The sequence below is a fragment of the Neoarius graeffei genome, chromosome 13 (genome assembly GCF_027579695.1).
Source record: "Neoarius graeffei isolate fNeoGra1 chromosome 13, fNeoGra1.pri, whole genome shotgun sequence".
NCBI classification, from domain to species: Eukaryota; Metazoa; Chordata; class Actinopteri; order Siluriformes; family Ariidae; genus Neoarius; species Neoarius graeffei.
Window position 1 is genome coordinate 57975026 of NC_083581.1, and position 21647 is coordinate 57996672.

General features: G+C 42.7%; 2 protein-coding genes across 2 annotated transcripts in view; both read right to left on the reverse strand.

Moving 5' to 3' along the window:
* Positions 1–1298: 1298 nt before the first annotated feature.
* Positions 1299–20270, reverse strand: asb14b (ankyrin repeat and SOCS box containing 14b). Its single transcript, XM_060936925.1, has 9 exons — positions 20164–20270; positions 20016–20071; positions 13862–13993; positions 13608–13766; positions 13097–13342; positions 12436–12613; positions 9827–10370; positions 2370–2523; positions 1299–1477 (listed from the first exon to the last, which is right to left on the reverse strand). Exons 1-9 carry the CDS (start codon positions 20268–20270, stop codon positions 1299–1301), a joined length of 1755 nt encoding a protein of 584 aa, XP_060792908.1.
* Positions 20271–21183: 913 nt separating this feature from the next.
* dnah12 (dynein, axonemal, heavy chain 12) overlaps positions 21184–21647 on the reverse strand; it is a 67350-nt gene continuing 66886 nt past the window's right edge. The window contains exon 74 of the mRNA XM_060938155.1: positions 21184–21592. Within this exon, the coding sequence (XP_060794138.1) occupies positions 21399–21592 (194 nt within the window). The 3' untranslated portion in view covers positions 21184–21398. The remainder of the gene's footprint in view (positions 21593–21647) is intronic.

Genomic DNA, 21647 nt, shown 5'->3' on the forward strand with positions numbered 1-21647 from the left:
TCATGATTGCGTTTTCTGCCATGTCATGAGCTGTTTCACAAATTGAAAACTCTGACCTTAGATTCAAAAGTCTTTACTCTAGGTGGCACAGTGGTGTAGTGGTTAGCACTGTTGCCTCACAGGAAGAAGGTTCTGGGTTTGAGCCCAGCAGCTGATGGGGGGGCCTTTCTGTGTGGCGTTTGCATGTTCTCCCCATGTCTGTATGGGTTTCCTCCGGGTGCACTGTTTTCCCCCACAGTTCAAAGACATGCGGTTAGGTTAACATGGGGCGGCCATGGGCTGAAGTGTCCTAAGGCACCTAACACCCAACTGCTCCCTGGGTGCTGTAGTATAGCTGCCCACTGCTCTGGGTATGTGTGTGTGCATGCGTGTGTTCACTGCTTCAGATGGGTGAAATGCAGAGGATGAATTTCACTGTGCTCGAGTGTGCATGTGACAAATAAAGGCTCTTCTTCTACTCTCAAAAATCCAGAAAACTGGTAGGCAAAATAGAGCTTTCCTTAGGCTACATGGAAGGCTTTAAAATTCAAACATTAACTGGAATAGGAATACAGTTTGTGTTAGTACACAAATATCCAATTTGAGACAGAACACTAGTTTAGTGGAAGGAGTAGGACAGGGAAACTGGTCTGTTTCTATTGTTGAATTCCTATGCTAGTCCTGTGTGACTAGTAAAAAATAAATTAAAGTATAGTAAAAAAAAAAATAGCATGCACACTCTTCATGTAAATGTGGATTGATCTGTAAATATTTTATTTGTAATATTTAACCTTTAAAATACATTAGGTAAGATTTGTGGGGGAAAGGTCTCTAATGGTTAAACAGGTGGAGTTGAATAAGTTTTGAATGGTTTTTATAAAATAACTGACAAGAAGCCAATCCAAATACAAACACACATTCTAGATTATAAGACAGGTTTCCAAACTGTCCCCCCCCCCCCCCAGTAATACATTTGTTACCAAAGTTATGCGATAATGGCTTAACATATTATTTTTTAAAATAATTTCTACATAAATTCCCACATTGTTTGTACTAGTAAGAAATAAAAATCCTGACTACTGTTCCTTTAATATTGCCTTGCATAAACAAGTACTGCATTGCTGTTTGACTGAAAATGGAATTAACTTGGCCTGTCAGTAGGCTATGGCTAAAAATATATTACTGTACATCATACAAAATTTTACCATGATGAAAAAAAAAAATCCAGAACCTATATTCAAAATAAAACAAATGATGCACAATAAACAATCAGTTGTATCGTGTGGCAACAAGTGGCATGAAAATGAAATGTTTCTGTCTTATTCAAGCTCTTCCATAGTTCCTTTGCTGTAAATATCATACTCTTTGAACCGGATATAGTCCTTCAGAGTGTTTGGCAGAGGTAAAAAGCTGATAAAAACTGGAGCCCGAAGGCGCAGACGACCAAGGCACTCACGGATCTTAAGACGACACAAATGCTTCAGGCTTCGAGTGTTTTCTGTAAAGAAAGTGCAAATGTTACTGTATTACTGAGCTAACGTAAAACCCTTTTGACATCTGTTATTTGGGGATTTATAACTAAGTATACTTATGTAATTTTAGGTGACATCTTTTTCATGCAGTTTGCTGACAGTCATCCTTTTAAAGTGCATGTCCTAGACCAAATTCGTTTTTTTTTTTGTATGAAAGAATGTCCCTTTATACACTCATCCAGAAGGATAATTTTGCACAAGGCCATCTGTCTACAGCAGAAAAAAATAAAACAACAAAACGCATCTGGAAAAATCCCAAGAGAGTCTGGAGCCAGATTTGTGACGTCACCTGCGGAAGCGCCAGCAGGCTGCGAGAGCTTTGCACGGTTTCAGTGCACAGCCTGTGTAGACCAAGTTTAGCAGCTAGCAATTTTGCATTGAAATATGGAATTGTCACCTGAGCGCAATGTGGGAAACGATGAGTACTAATCCCATCAAGATTGGTGTTGCTACACCCTCCTACGATACATATGTTAACCATTTTAATAATTATGTGATAACATTGAAGAAATTTGCAGAAAACCACCAGGTCGTTTTCTCATAAACAAACCAACGCTGACGTAGGATTCAGAGGGAGGCGTCCCGCACGTGACGTCATGAAAATCAATGTTTCCTGGGAAATCCAAATGCCAAGTTTTTTCAGAGGCGGACCAATTCGCCTCAAATGGCTCGATTTCAACTGAATTTTTCTGGTATTGCGCAAGTTAAAAAATTGCACAAAATGCAAAATGTGACAGATATTTGACCAAAGTTTAATATAAAATAGGAGAATTACATTGATCTTGCTCCTGAATTTACCCATGATATGCACTTTAAAGTTCAGGATGCTGCATGGCATATTTATATTGCTGATCACACCTTGAATCTTGCATATTTCTGACCACTGCTTCTGTTCTGCCAGGACGTTCTTCAGTTTGGAGCAGAAGGTGACATGGTCAACATAATCCAGCAAGATTCTTACCACCTGGCCTGCAAACTGCTTGAGCCAGGACACTGTTATCACTTCACAGAACTGCAGACAGAAATACCATGTAATTATTGTTGCTTAGTGGTGTGTGCAGGTTTTTAGACATGGAGTGACAAAGAGGGTAAAGAAACACAACTAGGAAATAGCACTACTTAATTATGTATAGGCCAAAGCCACATTTGTAGAATATCTGACCTGAATATGAAATACCTGGATATGCAAAATAAATGGTTACATGACATTGCTATCTTCACAGGTGTTCTAATAATTATGCCAGATATGATTAGTTAAGTCTGAATTTAATTGCATAGCAGGAACCCCTCAGAGGTGTGATTTGTGTTGAGGTAGCAAGGGTAAGGCAAGCTATACGCTTATCTGTCATCCATTTTTGCTGCATGTTAAAAAAACAACAACAAGAACAACAACAACGGCAAAACAAGTTCTATTACACCCCTCCAGACAGGGCTGTCTCAAGTGGGGTGCAGGGCATAGGCTAATATTTTGTTATGGGGCCCAGTGCACATTATGCACAGACAAGCTATGGAACTGAACACAACCAGTGTCCAAATACAGTTTTTGGAGCCATCCATGTCAATTTGTCATCTTGGATTGGGAGGGGCCTGATGGGACTCAAGCACAAGGGGGACAGCTCATCTCATCTCATTATCTCTAGCCGCTTTATCCTGTTCTACAGGGTCGCAGGCAAGCTGGAGCCCATCCCAGCCGACTACGGGCGAAAGGCAGGGTACACCCTGGACAAGTCGCCAGGTCATCACAGGGCTGACAGACACAGACAACCATTCACACTCACATTCACACCTACGGTCAATTTAGAGTCACCAGTTAACCTAACCTGCACGTCTTTGGACTGTGGGGGAAACCGGAGCACCCGGAGGAAACCCACGCGGACACGGGGAGAACATGCAAACTCCGCACAGAAAGGCCTTCGCCGGCCGCTGGGCTCGAACCCGGACCTTCTTGCTGTGAGGCGACAGCGCTAACCACTACACCACCGTGCCGAGGGGGACAGCTCGTGCTGAGTGAATTGTGGTGGATGGTAGGGTCTCACCCCTTTCAGAAAGGTCACAATAAGTTTATGAGCCACTAGAAAAATGCCAATCATGGTGTTATGATGTGCCACAATGGCTGCTACATACAGTACACTTTTACTGTTGATGGGGATTGTCTAGCAGTTCCTGAAAGAACAGTATTTTGGAAATTGGCCAGCAACCCAGAGCTAGTTGATGAGGCGCATACCATCCAAGGCCAGTGTACTAGGTGCTCTTGCATTCAGGAGTATTTTCTGGAGTTCTAGGTCACAATTTTCAGTCCACACTTCATCCCAAGGGGGCGGCACGGTGGTGTAGTGGTTAGCACTGTCACCTCACAGCAAGAAGGTTCTGGGTTCAAGCCCAGTGGCTGACGGGAGCCTTTCTGTGTGGAGTTTGCATGTTCTCCCTGTGTCTGTGTGGATTTCCCCCACAGTCCAAAGACAGGCAGGTTAGATTAGTTGGTAGTTCTAAATTGACCGTAGGTGTGAATGTGAGTGTAAATTGTTGTTCGTCTCTGTGTGTCAGCCCTGCGATGACTTGGTGACTTGTCCAGGGTGTACCTTGCCTCTCGCCCATAGTCAACTGGGATAAGCTCCAGCTTGCCCGTGACCCTGCACAGGATAAGTGGTTACAGATAATGGATGGATGGACTTCATCCCAAGGGACCTAGCCACAGGTATAGGTAACATGGCTAGGGGTGCCAAATCTATCAATTTCCTTCCAGTTAGGATAGCAGATCTGCACAGGGAGGAAGCCATCAGGGTGTTTCCACCACTAGTAAAACTAGTAGTAGGAACCAAAGTCTTGCTGGCCATCTCACCAGTCGTACTTGCAGTCTAGTTACTAAATTCTATGTAGCAGTGGTAGAGTAGGAAAGAAGTACATTACATAGCGTGGCCAATCTTGGGTTGGTACATCATATCCCAGTGGGCTACTTGCTACGGAGGACCAAAAGTTGACTTTGCATTCATGAAAACGTTTACCTTCACCTTTCCAAACTCACCACCTCTGGGTGCAGAACCAACTCTCCTAGGCATACATGCAAGCTGCCTGCTTCCTGGTGTATATCTCTCTCTATGGTATATTTCACTTGGAGCGCTGACAATATTTGGAGCTGATGTTGGAACTGGAAAGTGTACTTGGGACATTGTCATCAGGACATATATTACGTTAGTACCTATATTCGCTGCCCAATAAACAATGTGTTCAACTGTAAATCAATGCAATGATAGCCCCAAATGGTGACCTAAAGGTGCTACATAGCTAGTCTGCATCACCATGCTGGTTTCATTCTGCAAAGTGCACTTTCTATTCCAGGCCCTCTTTAGCAGCAGGTCCAAAGTGCATCCGTGACTTTCAGGGCACATTTTGTAGGGTTGATTAATACATGTCTGGCAAGGTGGACTCTGCTCACTTCTAGTTAGCTAAAAGCTGACATATTTTTATGTGTTATCCATACTCAATGCAATCTTGTAAGCTCTCACTTGTAAGCTCTCACTACCCAAGCGTATAGTGCTTGGGTAGTGCCCATTTTCATCTAGTGAGACCACCAGTGACGTGATGTAGGTTTCACTGGTAGGAATGTGGCCTAGGTTGACTCCTTATGGTCCATCCCACTAGCTAAATTGTGTACTTCCAATCTTAGGTGCATTTGAACTGTCAGACTTTAAAGATCTCAATAAAATCCTTGCACCATGACATAGTGAATTCCCTTGTGGCTGGTGCTGTTGGAAAGTGTGTGTTTTGTGCTGTGATTGCATGACACTATTGATCTGTACTCTGGCCACTGCCATAAGTTTAGAGTCTTATGGCCCTTTTCCACTACCCTTTTTCAGCTCACTTCAGCCCAACACGGCTCGCGTTTCGACTACCTCAGAGCGGCGCGACTGGGCTCACTTCAGCCTTACTCAGCACCCAAAACTCGCATGGTTTTGGAGTGGGGCTGAAGTGAGCCCAACCGAGCCGAGTGGGGCTAGGGGCGTGAGGAGACACTCCCCTATGCACTGATTGGTGAGGAGGAGTGTCCTCACATGCCCACACATGCCCCGCGAGCACGCTGGGATCTGTAAACACCGCAAACCCGGAAGAAGAATAATTACGAATTACGAGAATTTCTGAAGCCTTATGCGCCTCGCCTCATCTATAGAGGGCTACCGCGTGATGTCACCGTACCGCGAGATTTTGTTAGGGCGCCATATTGGAAGACCTCAAGTACATACATACATACAATATAAAACAAACTACGAGCGAGAGTTTTTTACTACTTATCTGTTTTTATTTATATATCTTTGAATTATTTGGACATGGGGAAAAACTATATTTAAAATCCAAAGAGGGATGGAGGGAGGAAAATGAAAAAAGAAAGAAATGAAATATATAACATAAATGTGATAAAATTAAGGATGTTTTTATTCAGTAAACATTAAAAAAATGTTCTACAACACTCTAGCCTAGTGACTTACCAGTAACAAAATGGTCTGAACATATTCTGTACTGTTGTAGATTTGAAGTATTCAGATCAGCTCTGCATAAAGCAGCTAAATACTCTCTCTGTCTCCTGGCAGAAAGCTCCTTGGTTTGCTCCCCTTGTGTCTCAATCACAGCTGGTATTCTGTAGAAAGACTTCTTTTCACCTTTCCCATCAGCTTTGTTAGAACACTCTACCCAGGCCCGGCGCCAGGAACAGTTTACTAAGGGGGCAAATATTTTTTCATATAGTGTGTAGTAGTGATGGCGGTCTGACAACGTGTTTCAAACAATTAACTGCGCCAACCACAAAACCACGGCCCCGAAGGTTGCTTTAGTCCGGGAAAATCATGTGGCATATTACCAGGGCAGTTGCGCTTTATCAGCTCCCGTGCCCACCTGTTACCCCTCCCCTCCGATTTTCTCACAGACACGCGTTACAACCGGAAAGATGCCAAACATAAAACAACACACACAAACCTACAGGCAAGTCCTTTACATTTAAAATACATACAAATAGCTCCGCGGCATGAAAACAAAACGTCAATGCAAGTCTAAGGTACTTGGCTCGGCGGCCAAAATAATAATTTAAAAAAATCAACAGACCCCGCGGCTGCACCAGTAATAGCCTTCCTGACTCGCACCGAGTCAACGCTAACCACTTAATCCGCGATCCCAGTTTAGGCGTGTAGGGGACTAAACACTCTGAAGTGATGAATTTTCACCCCCGCTGCATGGGGGGTGACGTCAACGACACATTCTTACGCTATTTGCGCACAAAGCGGACCATATATGAACACATGCACCAACATAAACGGAGATAAACTTAGCCTACAAAGAAAGAAAATGGATTCACAATATTATGATTTAATTCGGTGGGGGAAAGACTACTCCCGTAAACTGACTGCATATTGCAGGATATTGCAGAGACAGCTCTAAGTGTACATGTAAAACCCCCGCCCGCCCGCCCGCACGACCCCTCCCCTTGTCCTTATCACAGGTCTGTGTGTGCGCGGCTGTGTCAGCATTTCACACATACACCCACAATAACTAGTCCCCAGTAGTTAGGATTGATACATATGTCTAAAACAGGGTTAATATTAAATTCAGGCTTTTTGAAATAATCCTACCTTAATACAGTTGAATTCTACGATTGCAACGTAAGAATCATAACAACCAATCAGATTTGTTCTACCGTGCCAGTTTTAGTAGTGATTTATGTGAAATGTATTTTTGTGCAATGCGCAACCACTTAATATTTCGTATTTGAAAATGCAAATTATTAATACGTCTATAATACATTATATTTTCATAAGAAAACAATTAAGTGATCTGAGTCTCCGTTGAGGGGGCGGGGCTGTAGCCACGAGGGGGCGACGCCCCCTTTCGCCCCCCCCCCATGGCGCCGGGCCTGACTCTAACACAGCACAAAAGTTTACTATTGTAGGTTGTTTGATGAACCAAGTGCATGAAATTCTAACGAAAACACCCTAGTCATTAGACACACTAAATGTGTCAGTGGCTGGCTGTAATAAACGCAGCCAAGGGACAAAACCATCAATCAGAGTCAGTTTCTCAACTTATCGCTTCCTTTCAGCAGGCTTCAGGGTTTTGAAATAATCTGCCATATCCACAGATCATGCACAGACTTATCCATTATATCCACAGTTTTTTGCCAAGTCTCACACAGGTTTCTTTCAAGTCTACTGTTGGGCCAATGAATCATAAATAAAGCCACTCCACTTTATTCTCGTGGGTTCACATACCGCTGCCGTTATTTCCCCCTAATCACGAGTTTGTTGGTCTTCCAATATGGCGCAGGGTTTGTTTACTTCCGGTTTCGGGTGACGTCAGTGCAAGGGGTCTATACGCTCTTGCCAGTATCTGTTGGCGTTGTCGGTGACAACAAGCCACAGAACCAAGACCAGCAACACTAACGACTCCATGTCCTCCATGTTTATTGTTTACTATCCGGGTCGTGAGACTACGGCTTAAAAGGTCACTGATGTCACTGTTTGCACCGCCTAACGACATCACGTGACGTCCACCCACTTTCGCTAACTCCACCCAATGTGTCCACCCACTTCCAGCCAGCACGGTTCAGCGCGGTTGTAGTCGAAATGCAACTCCAACAGCCCCACTCAGCTCGACTCAGCCCAACTCAGCCGCGTTGGTAGTGGAAAAGCGGCATTATGGCCCTTTTCCACTACCCTTTTTCAGCTCACTTCAGCCCGACACGGCTCGCATTTCGACTACCAAAGAACAGCACGACTCGGCTCGCTTCAGCCCTGCTTAGCCCCTAAAACTTGCACCGTTTTGAAGTGGGGCTGAAGCGAGTCAAAGCGAGCCGAGTGAGGTTGGGGGCGTGAGCAGACACTCCCCTGTGCACTGATTGGTGAGGAGGAGTGTCCTCACATGCCCACACACGCCCCGCGAGCACGCTGGGATCTGTAAACACCGTAAACCCGGAAGAAGAAGAATTACGAATTACGAGAATTTCTGAAGCCTTATGCGCCTCGCCTCATCTATACGCTCTTGCCAGTATCTGTTGGCGTTGTCGGTGACAACAAGCCACAGCACCAAGACCAGCAACACTAACGACTCCATGTTTATTGTTTACTATCCGGGTCGTGAGACTACCGCTTAAAAGCTCACTGATGTCACTGTTTGCGCTACTTAACGACATCACGTGACGTCCACCCACTTTCGCTAACTCCACCCAATGTGTCCACCCACTTCCAGCCAGCACGGTTCAGCGCGGTTGTAGTCGAAATGCAACTTCAATAGCCCCGCTCAGCTCGACTCAGCCCAACTCAGCATGGCACGGCTCAGCCCGACTCAGCCGCGTTTGTAGTGGAAAAGCGGCATTAGACTCATGTCAGCTGACAGTCTGATCCAGACTTGTTTTCCAATGCTACTGAGGCCAGCTCTGTCTGGGACAGTATTAAACAAGCAGCAGGAAGGAAGCTCAGTCAGTATGCTATGAGGAAGGTTCTGTTGATGAACACGAGCTTTTGTGCTGCGTGGTCTCAGTTCCAGAACAAATGTATTCAGTTAAGCTACTTTTGTCACCAGGCCATCTGTATGCCTCAGCTTTTTACTATGTTTGTCAGTCATTGCTGGACATAGACATTTCTGACAGGCATGTTTATTAAGCAGTGAAGTTTGGGTCAGATTTGACTCCACACCATGTTGGCATCAGAATCGCCATACACTTTCAAACACTGGCCAAGTGGTTACTAAAAACAGTGTTATACTGGTGGAAAAAGACACTCAAACATGCTACCAGGGCATAGCCATAGGCCCATTAGTCAGCCAGACAATGGGAGATGTGGAAAAAAAACAGTAATGAAGAAACTGATTGGTGTGGAGAATGAGGGATGCTGCACAAAGATGAAAGGGAGATGGCTGTATGACAGGATTATTTATTGCAAATCCTGTGTCGTATGTTCACTACCATGCTTCTTTCTGCCCCTGTGAAATACGTTCCCCTTCTTGTAATGTATACATGGTTCCTGTCATAGTATCTACTCAGTTGCACACTAATAAGCACACTCCTCATTATTTTATTTGTCATTAGGCAGAGCACACCCTGATACCATAAGTGATCTACAATCTCTTGCATTTTTCTTGCAGAGTGAAGAATTTAATTTCAGCATCCATCTCACATATGATAACTTTAGCTGATACATAGTCAGTGTGTCCCAACCCTACTCCCCAGCCAGCAGCTGCCCCTTTCACCCACCCTTTCAGACAGCCCTGCCTCTGGACAATAGTAGTTATGAAGAAAAGGTATTGAATTTGACATCAATCTAAAACTGTCATCTTACCACTACATCTCTTATCACAGAAGTGCTCCAGCCCTCGTAGTCCACAGGAACATGAGATCCCTGGCCATAGGGACAGTCAAAACAGCGCTGTACATCATAGCCATGGTTTAGCAGCATCCGGAGCATCACGTCATCCTTTAATGCATATTGTAGGGCTGAGGGGAAGTGTGTGGTATTTACACGCGAGTAGTAGTTTACATTTGCTCCATAGCGCAGCAATGTGTTGATCAGTTCATAGTTGCCTAGACGCATGGCCACTTGCAGACAGTTGACAGGGTCCTGGTTTGGCATAGCACCAGCCTTCAGGAGTAACCTCGCTGACTGCACGTCATTATTTGACACAGCAAAATAAAGTGCTGATTTGCGCTCATCTTCGTAGTTCCTGCGCACCCTCGGATGGAGCATGAAGTTGGGGTCAAATCCAGCATTCAAGAGCAGCTCAAGACATTGAGAATGTCCACCTGCAGCGGCTGAATGTAATGGGCTCATGCCACTCTCCTTAATGGCCTCTTTTTTGGTCACTGGGATCAGCTGTTCCGATGCTCTGTAATGATGAGAGACAATAGGGAAAAAATCAAAGAAAAAAGGGAAAAAATTTAGCATTTTTTACTAATACACTAATATAATAATACTGCATCTCCAAAAAAAAGAATATTGTGAAAAAGTTCAATTTTTCCATCAGTTATTTAAGAGAGTGAAAATATAATATATTTTCGACTCATTACATGAAAACTAAAATGTTTCAAGCATTTTTCTATTTTAATTTTGATAATTATGGCCCACAGTGCAAAAAAAAACCATTTCAAAATATTAGAATATTTCATTTTGACTTTGAGTAAAACAGTATAAATGCCATGTTTCTCTGTCTATTTCAGTACACGCAACCACAATCATGGGGAAGACTGCCGACTTGACAGTTGTCCAGAAGACAATGATCGACACCCTCCACAAGGAGGGTAAGCCACAGAAGGTCATTGCTGAAAAAGTTGGCTGGAAAAGGTGCACAATCAACAGGGATGACTGCAGCCTTGAGAGGATTGTCAAGAAAAGTCGATTCAAGAACTTGGGAGAGCACAAGGACTGGATTGATGCTGGTGTCAGTGCATCAAGAGCCACCGTCCACAGATGCCTTCAGGAAAGGGGTTACAACTGTCACATTCCTAATATCAAGCCACTCCTGAACCAGAGACAACATCAGAAGTATCTTACCTGGGCAAAGGAGAGAAAGAACTGGACTGTTGCTCAGTGGTCCAAAGTCCTCTTTTCAGATCAAAGTAAATTTTGCATTTCACTTGTAAATCAAGGTCCAAGAGTCTGGAGGAAGAGTGGAGAGGCACAGAATCCAAGGTGTTTGAAGTCCAGTGTGAAGTTTCCACAGTCTGTGATGATTTGGGGTGCCATATCATCTGCTGGTGTTGGTCCACTGTGTTTTATCAACTCCAACGTCAAGGCAACCATCTATCAGGAGATTTTAGAGCACTTCATGCTTCCATCTGCTGACAAGCTTTATGGAGATGCTGATTTCCTTTTCCAGCAGGACTTAGCACCTGCCCACAATGTCAAAACTCCTACCAAATGGTTTGCTGACCATGATATTACTGTGCTTGATTGGCCAGCTAACTCACTGGACCTGAACCCCACTGAGAATCTATGGGGTATTGTCAAGAGGAAGATGAGAAACACTCGACCCAAAAATACAGACAAGCTGAAGGCTGCTATCAAAGCAACCTGGGCTTCAATAACACCTCAGCAGTGCCACAGGCTGATCGCCTCCATGCCACGCCGCACTGATGCAGTAATTCACGGTAAAGGAGCCCCAACCAAGTACTGAGTGTGTAAATGAACATACTTTTCAAAAGTTGTACATTTCTGTCTTGTAAATCCTTTTTTGATTGATCTTAGGAAATATTCTAATAATTTGAGATACTGGATTTCTGATTTTCATGAGTTATAAGCCATAATCATCAAAATTAAAACAAAAAAGGTTTGAAATATTACACTGTACATATAATGAATGCAGAATATATATAAAGTGTGTGTGGCCAAAAGGATGTGGACACCGGACCACCACGCACAAATGGACCTTCCCCAAACTGTTGCCACAAAGTTGGAAGCACACAATTGTCTAGAATGTCTTTGCATGCTGTAGCATTACAAATTTGCTTCATTGGAATGAGTGGGCCCAAACATTTTCCAGCATAAAAATACCCCTGTGCACAAAGCGAGGTCCATAAAGACATGACTTGTCAAGGTTGGTGTGGTAAAACTCAAGTGGCCTGCAGGAAACCACACACAGAGTGGAAAGCCGCCTCAGAAGAGTGAAGGTTATTATAACAGCAAAGTGAGGACTAAATCTGGAACGGGATCTTAAACAAGTACATAAAGGTCCGATTGGTCAGGTGTCCACATACTTTGGCCATGTAGTGTACCTTCTGAATGGAGAGGTGCATGTAAAAGAGAAAGATACCGTATCACGGATGTGCACATAGATAGAATATAACCAAGATATTTACCATGTTACAAATATTGTTCTATTACAACTGTAAGTAGGCATCCTTATGGGCCAGAACTGTTATGAGAATTCATATAAGATACCATCCATCACTCACAACAGATGGCCTTGATAAGCAGCACGGTGAATGGGCAGATGGCCCGTGTGTGTGGGAGTGTTGGGGTCAGCGCCGTACTCCAACAACAGTGAGATTATATCAGGGTTTCCAGATGCTGCTGCCTCAAACAGCACTGATACAGACTCTACAGAGTGAAACTTTGGCCATATGCTGGCTCCTAAGAATGAGAGCGGGAGAAAGATGAACAATTCACTTAATTGCCTTCACTTATAATACACATAAAAATTAGGTCCATTTATATACATACTGCAAATATACATACATAAATACTTTACAAATTTGTGAAAGTTTAGTCTACTAAACTTTCTTATTGCATATAAACACCATCAATCTCCATCGGGAAAGAAAAAGCTTCCAACAAAGCACATTAAGCATAGCATGTCTTCAAACTCTGAGCTACACAGCTGTGTCAAGTGCCTCAGTGTGCTCATAGAGTATTAATTGCTCTCACACATCTTCTCGTGCTTAATTGGCTGTCACATTACTTCAGCAACAGGGGAGAAAGGAGGGAAAAGCCATTGTTGTTGCTCAAGGACCCTCAGGTGGCATATAATGTAGTTGGGATTCAAAGACGAACTGAAATGATGGGAATTACCCCTTAAGCAGTGATATCACAAAGGCTCTAAAAAGCTTAAATAACCTTTCTGTAATAGGATTTCCACAACGTTCAAACGCCCAGCTTGTGCAGCGAGTCCTAAAGGTGTATGTTCATTGGAATCACAGGCATCTGGGTTGGCACCAGCCTGGAGAAGCTGGTACACATAATCCTCTAGGCCCAACAGAGACGCTTCATGTAGAGCAGTTCTCTGGAGGCTGCCTTTCTGGTCCACTGTAGCATTATAACGTAGAAGAAGAGAGGCCAAGTCGTAGTGATTATTTTTTATGGCTGTTCAGGGAGACACAAAAACATGCAAAAAAAAATGTTGGTTTCAATTATTCACAACATCTCAATAACAAATACTAAGAGCCACTGTTGATACTCTTAACTGAAGATTTACATATCTTAAACTACTAACACAGGGCTGTACGTAAAACCATAACCCAAATGTCTTGTTACTGTTGCTAAGTTGTTCATTGCGGTAAACTTTTCTGTCACCTAAATACAATGGTATCCAGTAACTCCGCTTTAAACAAGCCTTGCTATTACACACCCCCGACTAACGCAGAGTCCTCGTCATCATTCTGACAGTCAGGGCTGCAGCCATTCTGGAGCAGGAATGTAGCATTCTCTCTGAGACCATTCACAACGGCAAGAAACAGAGGAGTCTCTCCTTTCAGTGTGCGGGATTCACTCGACCCCTGAGGAGATGCTGATAATAAAACTTTCATTAAATGAAAACGCCCAATGCTTATTTTAGACACTTTGAACCTGTAAATTGATGGTTCTGGACTAAAGCATGTAGACCTGAAAAAGTGATCTCCAAAATGCTCCTTTTTTGCTGTACTGCTGCCTGATGCAGAGGAATCCATCCCCTATTGTCTGCCATGGACATGGCTGCCTTGTGCTGCACAAGTATCTGCAAGGCATCCTCATTTCCTGTGATCATACACAAGGAATGTACAGAGCAGGACGTATGGTCCAAAGTCTTTGTCAGTAAGAGCAGTGCTAATGAATTAGTAACAATACTAACAAAGAGCCTCATTTATCAAGCTGGATATGAACAGTTGCAATTTGTTTGTGTAAGCAATTACCTAAGAAATTTGGCATTCATGAAAATCCTGTATGTTGTGCAAAATGCCAGCAACTCATTCTCCCGAGTGCGTGTAAATGCACGTATAAGAAGGCTAACTAATGTAAACCTTGACTGATCTGCTTCGAATCATATAATTTGCAAAAGTTACTGCATTTTAATATATGTATTAGGTTTAAAACATTTATTTATCCATAACCGCTTATCCTGTGCAGGGTCGCAGCCAAGCTGGAGCCTATCCCAGTTGACTATGGGTGAGAGGTGGGGTACACCCTGGACATGCCATCAAATCATCACAGGGCTATTACACAGAGACAAACAATCATTCACACTCACATTCACACCTACGGTCAATTTAGAGCCACCAATTAGCCTAACCTGCATGTCTTTGGACTGTGGGGGAAACCAGAGCACCAGGAGGAAACCCACGCAGACACGGGGAGAACATGCAAACTCCACACAGAAAGGCCCCCGTTGGCCACTGGGCTCAAACCCAGAACCTTCTTGCTGTGAGGCGGCAGTGATAACCACTACACCACCGTGCCACCTAACATTTATTTCATCTCATCTCATCTCATCTCATCTCATCTCATTATCTCTAGCCGCTTTATCCTTCTACAGGGTTGCAGGCAAGCTGGAGCCTATCCCAGCTGACTACGGGCGAAAGGCGGGGTACACCCTGGACAAGTCGCCAGGTTATCGCAGGGCTGACACATAGACACAGACAACCATTCACACTCACATTCACACCTACGGTCAATTTAGAGTCACCAGTTAGCCTAACCGCATGTCTTTGGACTGTGGGGGAAACCAGAGCACCAGGAGGAAACCCACGCAGACACGGGGAGAACATGCAAACTCTACACAGAAAGGCCCTCGCCGGCCACGGGGCTCGAACCCAGAAACTTCTTGCTGTGAGGCGGCAGTGATAACCACTACACCACCATGCCACCTAACATTTATTTCAATTTCACATATTTTTTTCATATCACTGACATTAAAAACATTTATATATAAATAATAGAAAGCAATCCAAACCGAATCCATTTCAAGATGAATGAGTCTAGTCATTCATTTAAGAAGAAATGCCACCATGGTCTGTGTGTATGGTAGCAGTAAGGCGAGGCAGTGCAAATGGCAGAATAGAAGTGTAGACACATAGTGTAGATAAGAAGCAACAGATATTTAGAGAATATTCACCTTTTCACATTGTGCAGTCATTGACATATTTACTTTCAACTAGAATTGTTGTCTGTGTCTATGTGTCAGCTCTGCGATGATCTGGCGATTTGTCCAGGGTGTATCTCGCCCATAGTCAGCTGGGATAGGCTCCACCTTGCCTGCGACCCTGCACAGGATAAGCGGTGACGGATAATGGATGGATGGACTTTAAACTCGAACTCATATTTCTTAGTATTGCTGCAATGTTGTCCACTGATATGAACATAGCCTCCTGCTTTTCCAAGACTGTATTGGTGAGGGCACTTGGTTTCTAGACATATTTTAGCCAATTCAGGTGCTATGACTGTGCTGGTCACACTACAAAATAATATTTTTATTCTCATAAATGTAAGTCAAAAGTACTGCCACGTTGATAAATTATTCTTTGTAAGCCATTTAATAGCCTACTAGTCATTTTGCACTTTAAACTCTGAGTTTTTTGGGCATCACTAAATGCAACAATGGAACAATCTTCTGTGCCATATAAGAGACTCAGGATCAGTTGACATTTTTAAGCGTTTTTTCAAAACTCACTTGTTTACATTATCTCATCTCATCTCATTATCTCTAGCTGCTTTATCCTGTTCTACAGGGTCGCAGGCAAGCTGGAGCCTATCCCAGCTGACTACGGGCAAAAGGCGGGGTTAATTATATACTGTTTTATACATCTCATCTCATCTCATTATCTCTAGCTGCTTTATCCTGTTCTACAGGGTCGCAGGCAAGCTGGAGCCTATCCCAGCTGACTATGGGCGAAAGGCGGGGTTAATTATATACTGTTTTATACATCTCATCTCATTATCTCTAGCCGCTTTATCCTGTTCTACAGGGTCACAGGCAAGCTGGAGCCTATCCCAGCTGACTACGGGTGAAAGGCGGGGTTAATTATATACTGTTTTATACATTATGATTTTAATTGGTATTCTGTTTTTGGTTTAATTCCATGTTTCTATATACATTTCAGGCCTAGAAATTCATATATTTTTTCACCAGCCAGCCGGACTAGTTACCTTCCAAAGTAACTAGCCAAACAGAAAATCTAATCTCATCTCATTATCTGTAGCCGCTTTATCCTGTTCTACAGGGTCACAGGCAAGCTGGAGCCTATCCCAGCTGACTACGGGCGAAAGGCAGGGTACACCCTGGACAAGTCACCAGGTCATCACAGGGCTGACACATAGACACAGACAACCATTCACACTCACATTCACACCTACGGTCAATTTAGAGTCACCAGTTAACCTAACCTGCATGTCTTTGGGGGAAACCGGAGCACCTGGAGGAAACCCACGTGGACACGGGGAGAACATGCAAACTCCACACAGAAAGGCCCTCGCCGGCCACGGGGCTCGAACCCGGACCTTCTTGCTGTGAGGCGACAGCACTAACCACTACACCACTGTGCCGCCCAAACAGAAAATCAACTAGCCAAAATTTGTTCATGTATGAATTTTACTTCTGTCAAAAATAACACAAAAGAGAGTAGTTACCATTGTTCATGACTAATGTGCATTTATTTCAAGACCCAAGTATTTTGATACTGTTGTTAAATACATAAATGAGAACAACACAGAGCACCATAATATAATATCAACAAATAATAATATGTTGGAAAACTTGGTGTATGAGTATTGAAAACAAATATACTTACTATCATGACTATAGCACCCAAAATATGTCCAACATGCTTTCTGTATTTAACCATTTATGAGAGAGAAAGCATTAGGAGCTTCATATTGACTAGGAATCAACTTGAAAAAAATTAATTATTCCATAAAAATCGTATCGCAGCCAAGGCCTACCCTGCTCCCATGTTTGCTTATAAGTCCTTTGTCGTTCCTCCTTCTCGTACGCTTTATCGGCGGCCTTTTTCTCCTCTTCAGACCGAGGTCACTTTGTCCCAGTCTCTGGCGGTTTCTGTACACCCTTCAGAAAATTCCCATCGCAACGTAGCTTTGGCAGATGTAGATGTAAATAACAACAAAAACACGTGTTAAATGGGCGATAATGTGGCCACATCTATTGAATTTGATAACGTGATGTGGCAGCGGGGGCATGGCCAAGCGTCGGTCTGTGAATGGAGGGCGGAGTCAGGGAAGGTAAGTGGTGGAATCATTGCACCTGATGGGGATTAACCTGTGTTTGTGTGTCTTCCCCAGTGACAGCGCCCTTTAAAAGGAGAGGAGAGCAGAAAAAGGGAGCTCTCTCTCCCCAACCAGAACACGTGTGTGTGTGTGCGCGTGTGCACGCGGCTGGGAAGTGATAAAAGGCTGAAAAGCTAGCAATAAATAGTTCATTGAGAACTCAGTTCTGGCCTGCCTTGCTTCTGTGCTCCACCCACCTGGTTCAATACTACACGTGATTACCGCGATATTCAGCAAGATGCGTTATATGCATGCGCAGTAGTGAAAAAAACGACAGCCTGACTCGTACACGATATGATTCAGAATTCTTTGGTATTTTCCGTCCTGCCGATAAACACATTGATTAACACAGACACAGCACACGCTTAATATGTGGCGGCTTTAGTTGACGGTGTGTCTGAATCTTCGCTTCATATATATTTTTTATTTTCAGCTAGCCAGCTGGGCTGGCTAGTGACAGGAATTACCCGCCAAATGACAAATTAAGTCGCCTCGGGCGACCGGACCACTGCGAATTTCGAGCCCTGCATTTTATTGTTAAGCACTTTTGAATGTGCTTAATGTATGAAAAGAGTGCTAAATTAAATGTGGTATATAAATAAATAAAAATAAATAAATGCAAATCCGCAGTGCCATGCACATGCCCAGGAATTTACAGGTGATTGCTTTTCAGCAACATCCACACAGGAATACAAAGAAAATCAGCTTTTCCAAATACAAAATAAGTGTATTAGAAATATTTCCTTTGCCAGTGCAAGGGAACATGGCGGCACGGTGGTGTAGTGGTTAGCACTGTTGCCTCACAGCAAGAAGGTTCTGGGTTTGAGCCCAGTGGCCAATGGGGGTCTTTCTGCGTGGAGTTTGCATGTTCTTTCTCCCTGTGTCTGAGTGGGGGTGCTCCGGTTTTCCCCACAGTTCAAAGACATGCGGTTAGGTTAACATGGGGCGGCCTTAGGCTGAGGTGCCCTTGAGCGAGGCACCTAACCCTCCCAACTGCTCCCTGGGCGCTGTTAGCATAGCTGCCCACTGGTCTGGGTATGTGCGTGTGTTCACTGCTTCAGATGGGTTAAATGCAGAGAGGAATTTCACAAGTGTATGTGTGATGAGTAAAGTTCTTCTTCTTTATATAATATCCTTGGAATCTTAACTTTTAAGAATATTTTCAAATTGAATGTACTGTCTGTACTAGCGCATAAAATTGTAAATAATAACTCACTAGGTCCTAAAACATTTAGAAATCTGCTCAGGATGGCTAACGAACAACATTCTTACAACACCAGATTTTCAGCTAATGGGAATATTGTTCGTCCACCTGCCAAGACAAATTATAGTAAATTTTCCTTTCAGTTTACTGTCTCCAAACTCTGGGAAGGAATTCCCAGAAGAATAAAAAAAAACAATTAGGATCACTTCCAATATTTAAATCAGTCTTAAAATCCGATCTTATTTTCAATCAACAATAAGCATTTTCTTTCTACCCTAAAAATTCTATTATGATGAAGTTATAGGCTCAGTGGTTGTGTAAGTAGTGTAAGTTTGTGTAGCGTATTGTGTGTAAATAAGTATAGTGCATTTAGTGCATTAGCCGCAATGTATATTTGTTTAGTTCTCTTGTTCTTAAAAAAATTAATTAATTAATTAATTAATTAATTAATTAATTAATTAATTAATTAAAACAAATTGTAATATGACATGGGTGGCTGTTGACATGAAAGTTTACTATTTCAACAGCCACACACACCTTACATCAATAACTGTAGTAACTATTGTCTACAAATTCTTTTTCTATTATATACACTACCGTTCAAAAGTTTGGGGTCACTTTGAAATGTCCTTATTTTTGAAAGAAAAGCACTGTTCTTTTCAATGAAGATCACTTTAAACTAATCAGAAATCCACTCTATACATTGCTAATGTGGTAAATGACTATTCTAGCTGCAAATGTCTGGTTTTTGGTGCAATATCTCCAGAGGCCCATTTCCAGCAACTCTCACTCCAGTGTTCTAATGGTACAATGTGTTTACTCATTGCCTCAGAAGGCTAATGGATGATTAGAAAACCCTTGTACAATCATGTTAGCACAGCTGAAAACAGTTGAGCTCTTTAGAGAAGCTATAAAACTGACCTTCCTTTGAGCAGATTGAGTTTCTGGAGCATCACATTTGTGGGGTCGATTAAATGCTCAAAATGGCCAGAAAAATGTCTTGACTATATTTTCTATTCATTTTACAACTTATGGTGGTAAATAAAAGTGTGACTTTTCATGGAAAACACAAAATTGTCTGGGTGACCCCAAACTTTTGAACGGTAGTGTACAATTGTATTACGCTATTAAGCTTTTTCGTAAATCTTCTTTCTCATATATTGTGTGTGAGTAAAGCTGAATTTAATTGAAAAAAACATTTATAAATCTGGTGGAAATGTTTAGTTTATTTTGACTTACATAAACATTTCATTGATAAAACATTGATAAATGAGGCCCAATGATAGTGAATTATTTTACCTGCACATATGGCTGTAAAAATTTCTTCATGGTCAACGTATTCTAGCGTAGGCTCACTATGGAAAATCACAAGTGATTATATTTCCTTACACAAATAGGCAAGTAGATTATGACCTGGAAACATGGAGAATGTCATGTGGAGGCTTACCTAGATGTTTCATTTCTGCACTTGCCATATTCCAGCAGACTCTGTTCAATCATGTACTGTGTTGCTTCATCTTCATCCCACTCTTCCTCATCATACAGGCCTTCCATCTTACACACTTTTAATACAGTGGAACCACAAAAGCCAAATGGAATTTAACAGTGCCTCGAAAGGTGTCTTTAAGACAAGGTGTATTTCTAAGTTAAGATGGTGATAAACGGGATGGGGTTAGGTTCCACTACCCGTACAGATAGCAATAGTAATTAGATAATAGCAAAACATTTGCTAAGTGTAGTATTGTGTAATAATAGTTTTAATGTAGTAATCATTAGAGCTCACGGAACAAGCCTTTATGCAATTAACTCAAACATATGAGGTAAAAGCAAGACTGGCAAACAACTGAAAGCTGTGCGCTTCTATAAAGGAGAGCTTGTTTATCCACACCTCTGAATAAAATATTGGTTACTGATTAGAATTTTGAACTCTGGTGGCTTGTAAACATGCAACACTCCATGCCATGCAGCACTCCAACTGATCTCGGACACACTTCCTGGAAGAACAATGTTTTACATATACAGATTCAGATGCAAATTGTTTTTTCTTTTTTACCTTTAGGCAATGGACACTGCTTTTTTGTGTTGCACTTATAACCTCAGAGCGTTTCAGACTCGTTGCAGATACACAGCTATTTATATCCTGACACAGTTAAAAATATGTAGTCATGGGACAAGTCCAGCCAACCCCTCTCTGACATGGATCACACTGACCCTCAGCTTGGCCATCCAGCTGACATACTGGGGCTATAAGGTATCAAGGCTGGCAACAAGAAAGCCAGAGTACACATTTGGCAAAGTGTAAAGTCTTCCAAACAAAAGTACGCGTGCGGTTTTGCTTGATGCGGCACCCAAAGCAACTGCAATTTATCAGTAAATGTTTAAGACATAGTTTCACAAAGCATGCAAATGACCACAGGGCAAGGATTTAATATATTTTAAACAGAGAAAATTCAGTCCAGAAGAAAGATTTGATTATTGCATTCAGGGACTCGTTTAATAGAGAATTATTACAACAGTTACATTACATTACAGGCATTTAGCAGACGCTCTTATCCAGAGCGACGTACAATGTACCCAGAGCAGCCTGTGGAGCAGTTGGGGTTAAGTGCCTTGCTCAAGGGCACTTCAGCTTTAACCCCTATCTAAAATTTACTAAAGTGCAAAAGGTCAAAAGGTATGTCATTAATTGTCAAGCTGGCAGAGCATAGCCACTCCTCTCTTAATCCAGTGCTGTGGGTTCTTGCTTGTGGGCAGCGTCATGGAGATGACAAAGTTGGTGGAGTGACCTGTGGTCGACAAAGTTCCCTTACGCTCACTGGTCTTATAGACAGGACACATGTAGACATTCTGGTGTTGCGTCAGAACCCGCTTATCCGCTAGAATATGAAAATTGGAAGGCAATAAATAAATTCCATTAGCTTGCAGAGCAAA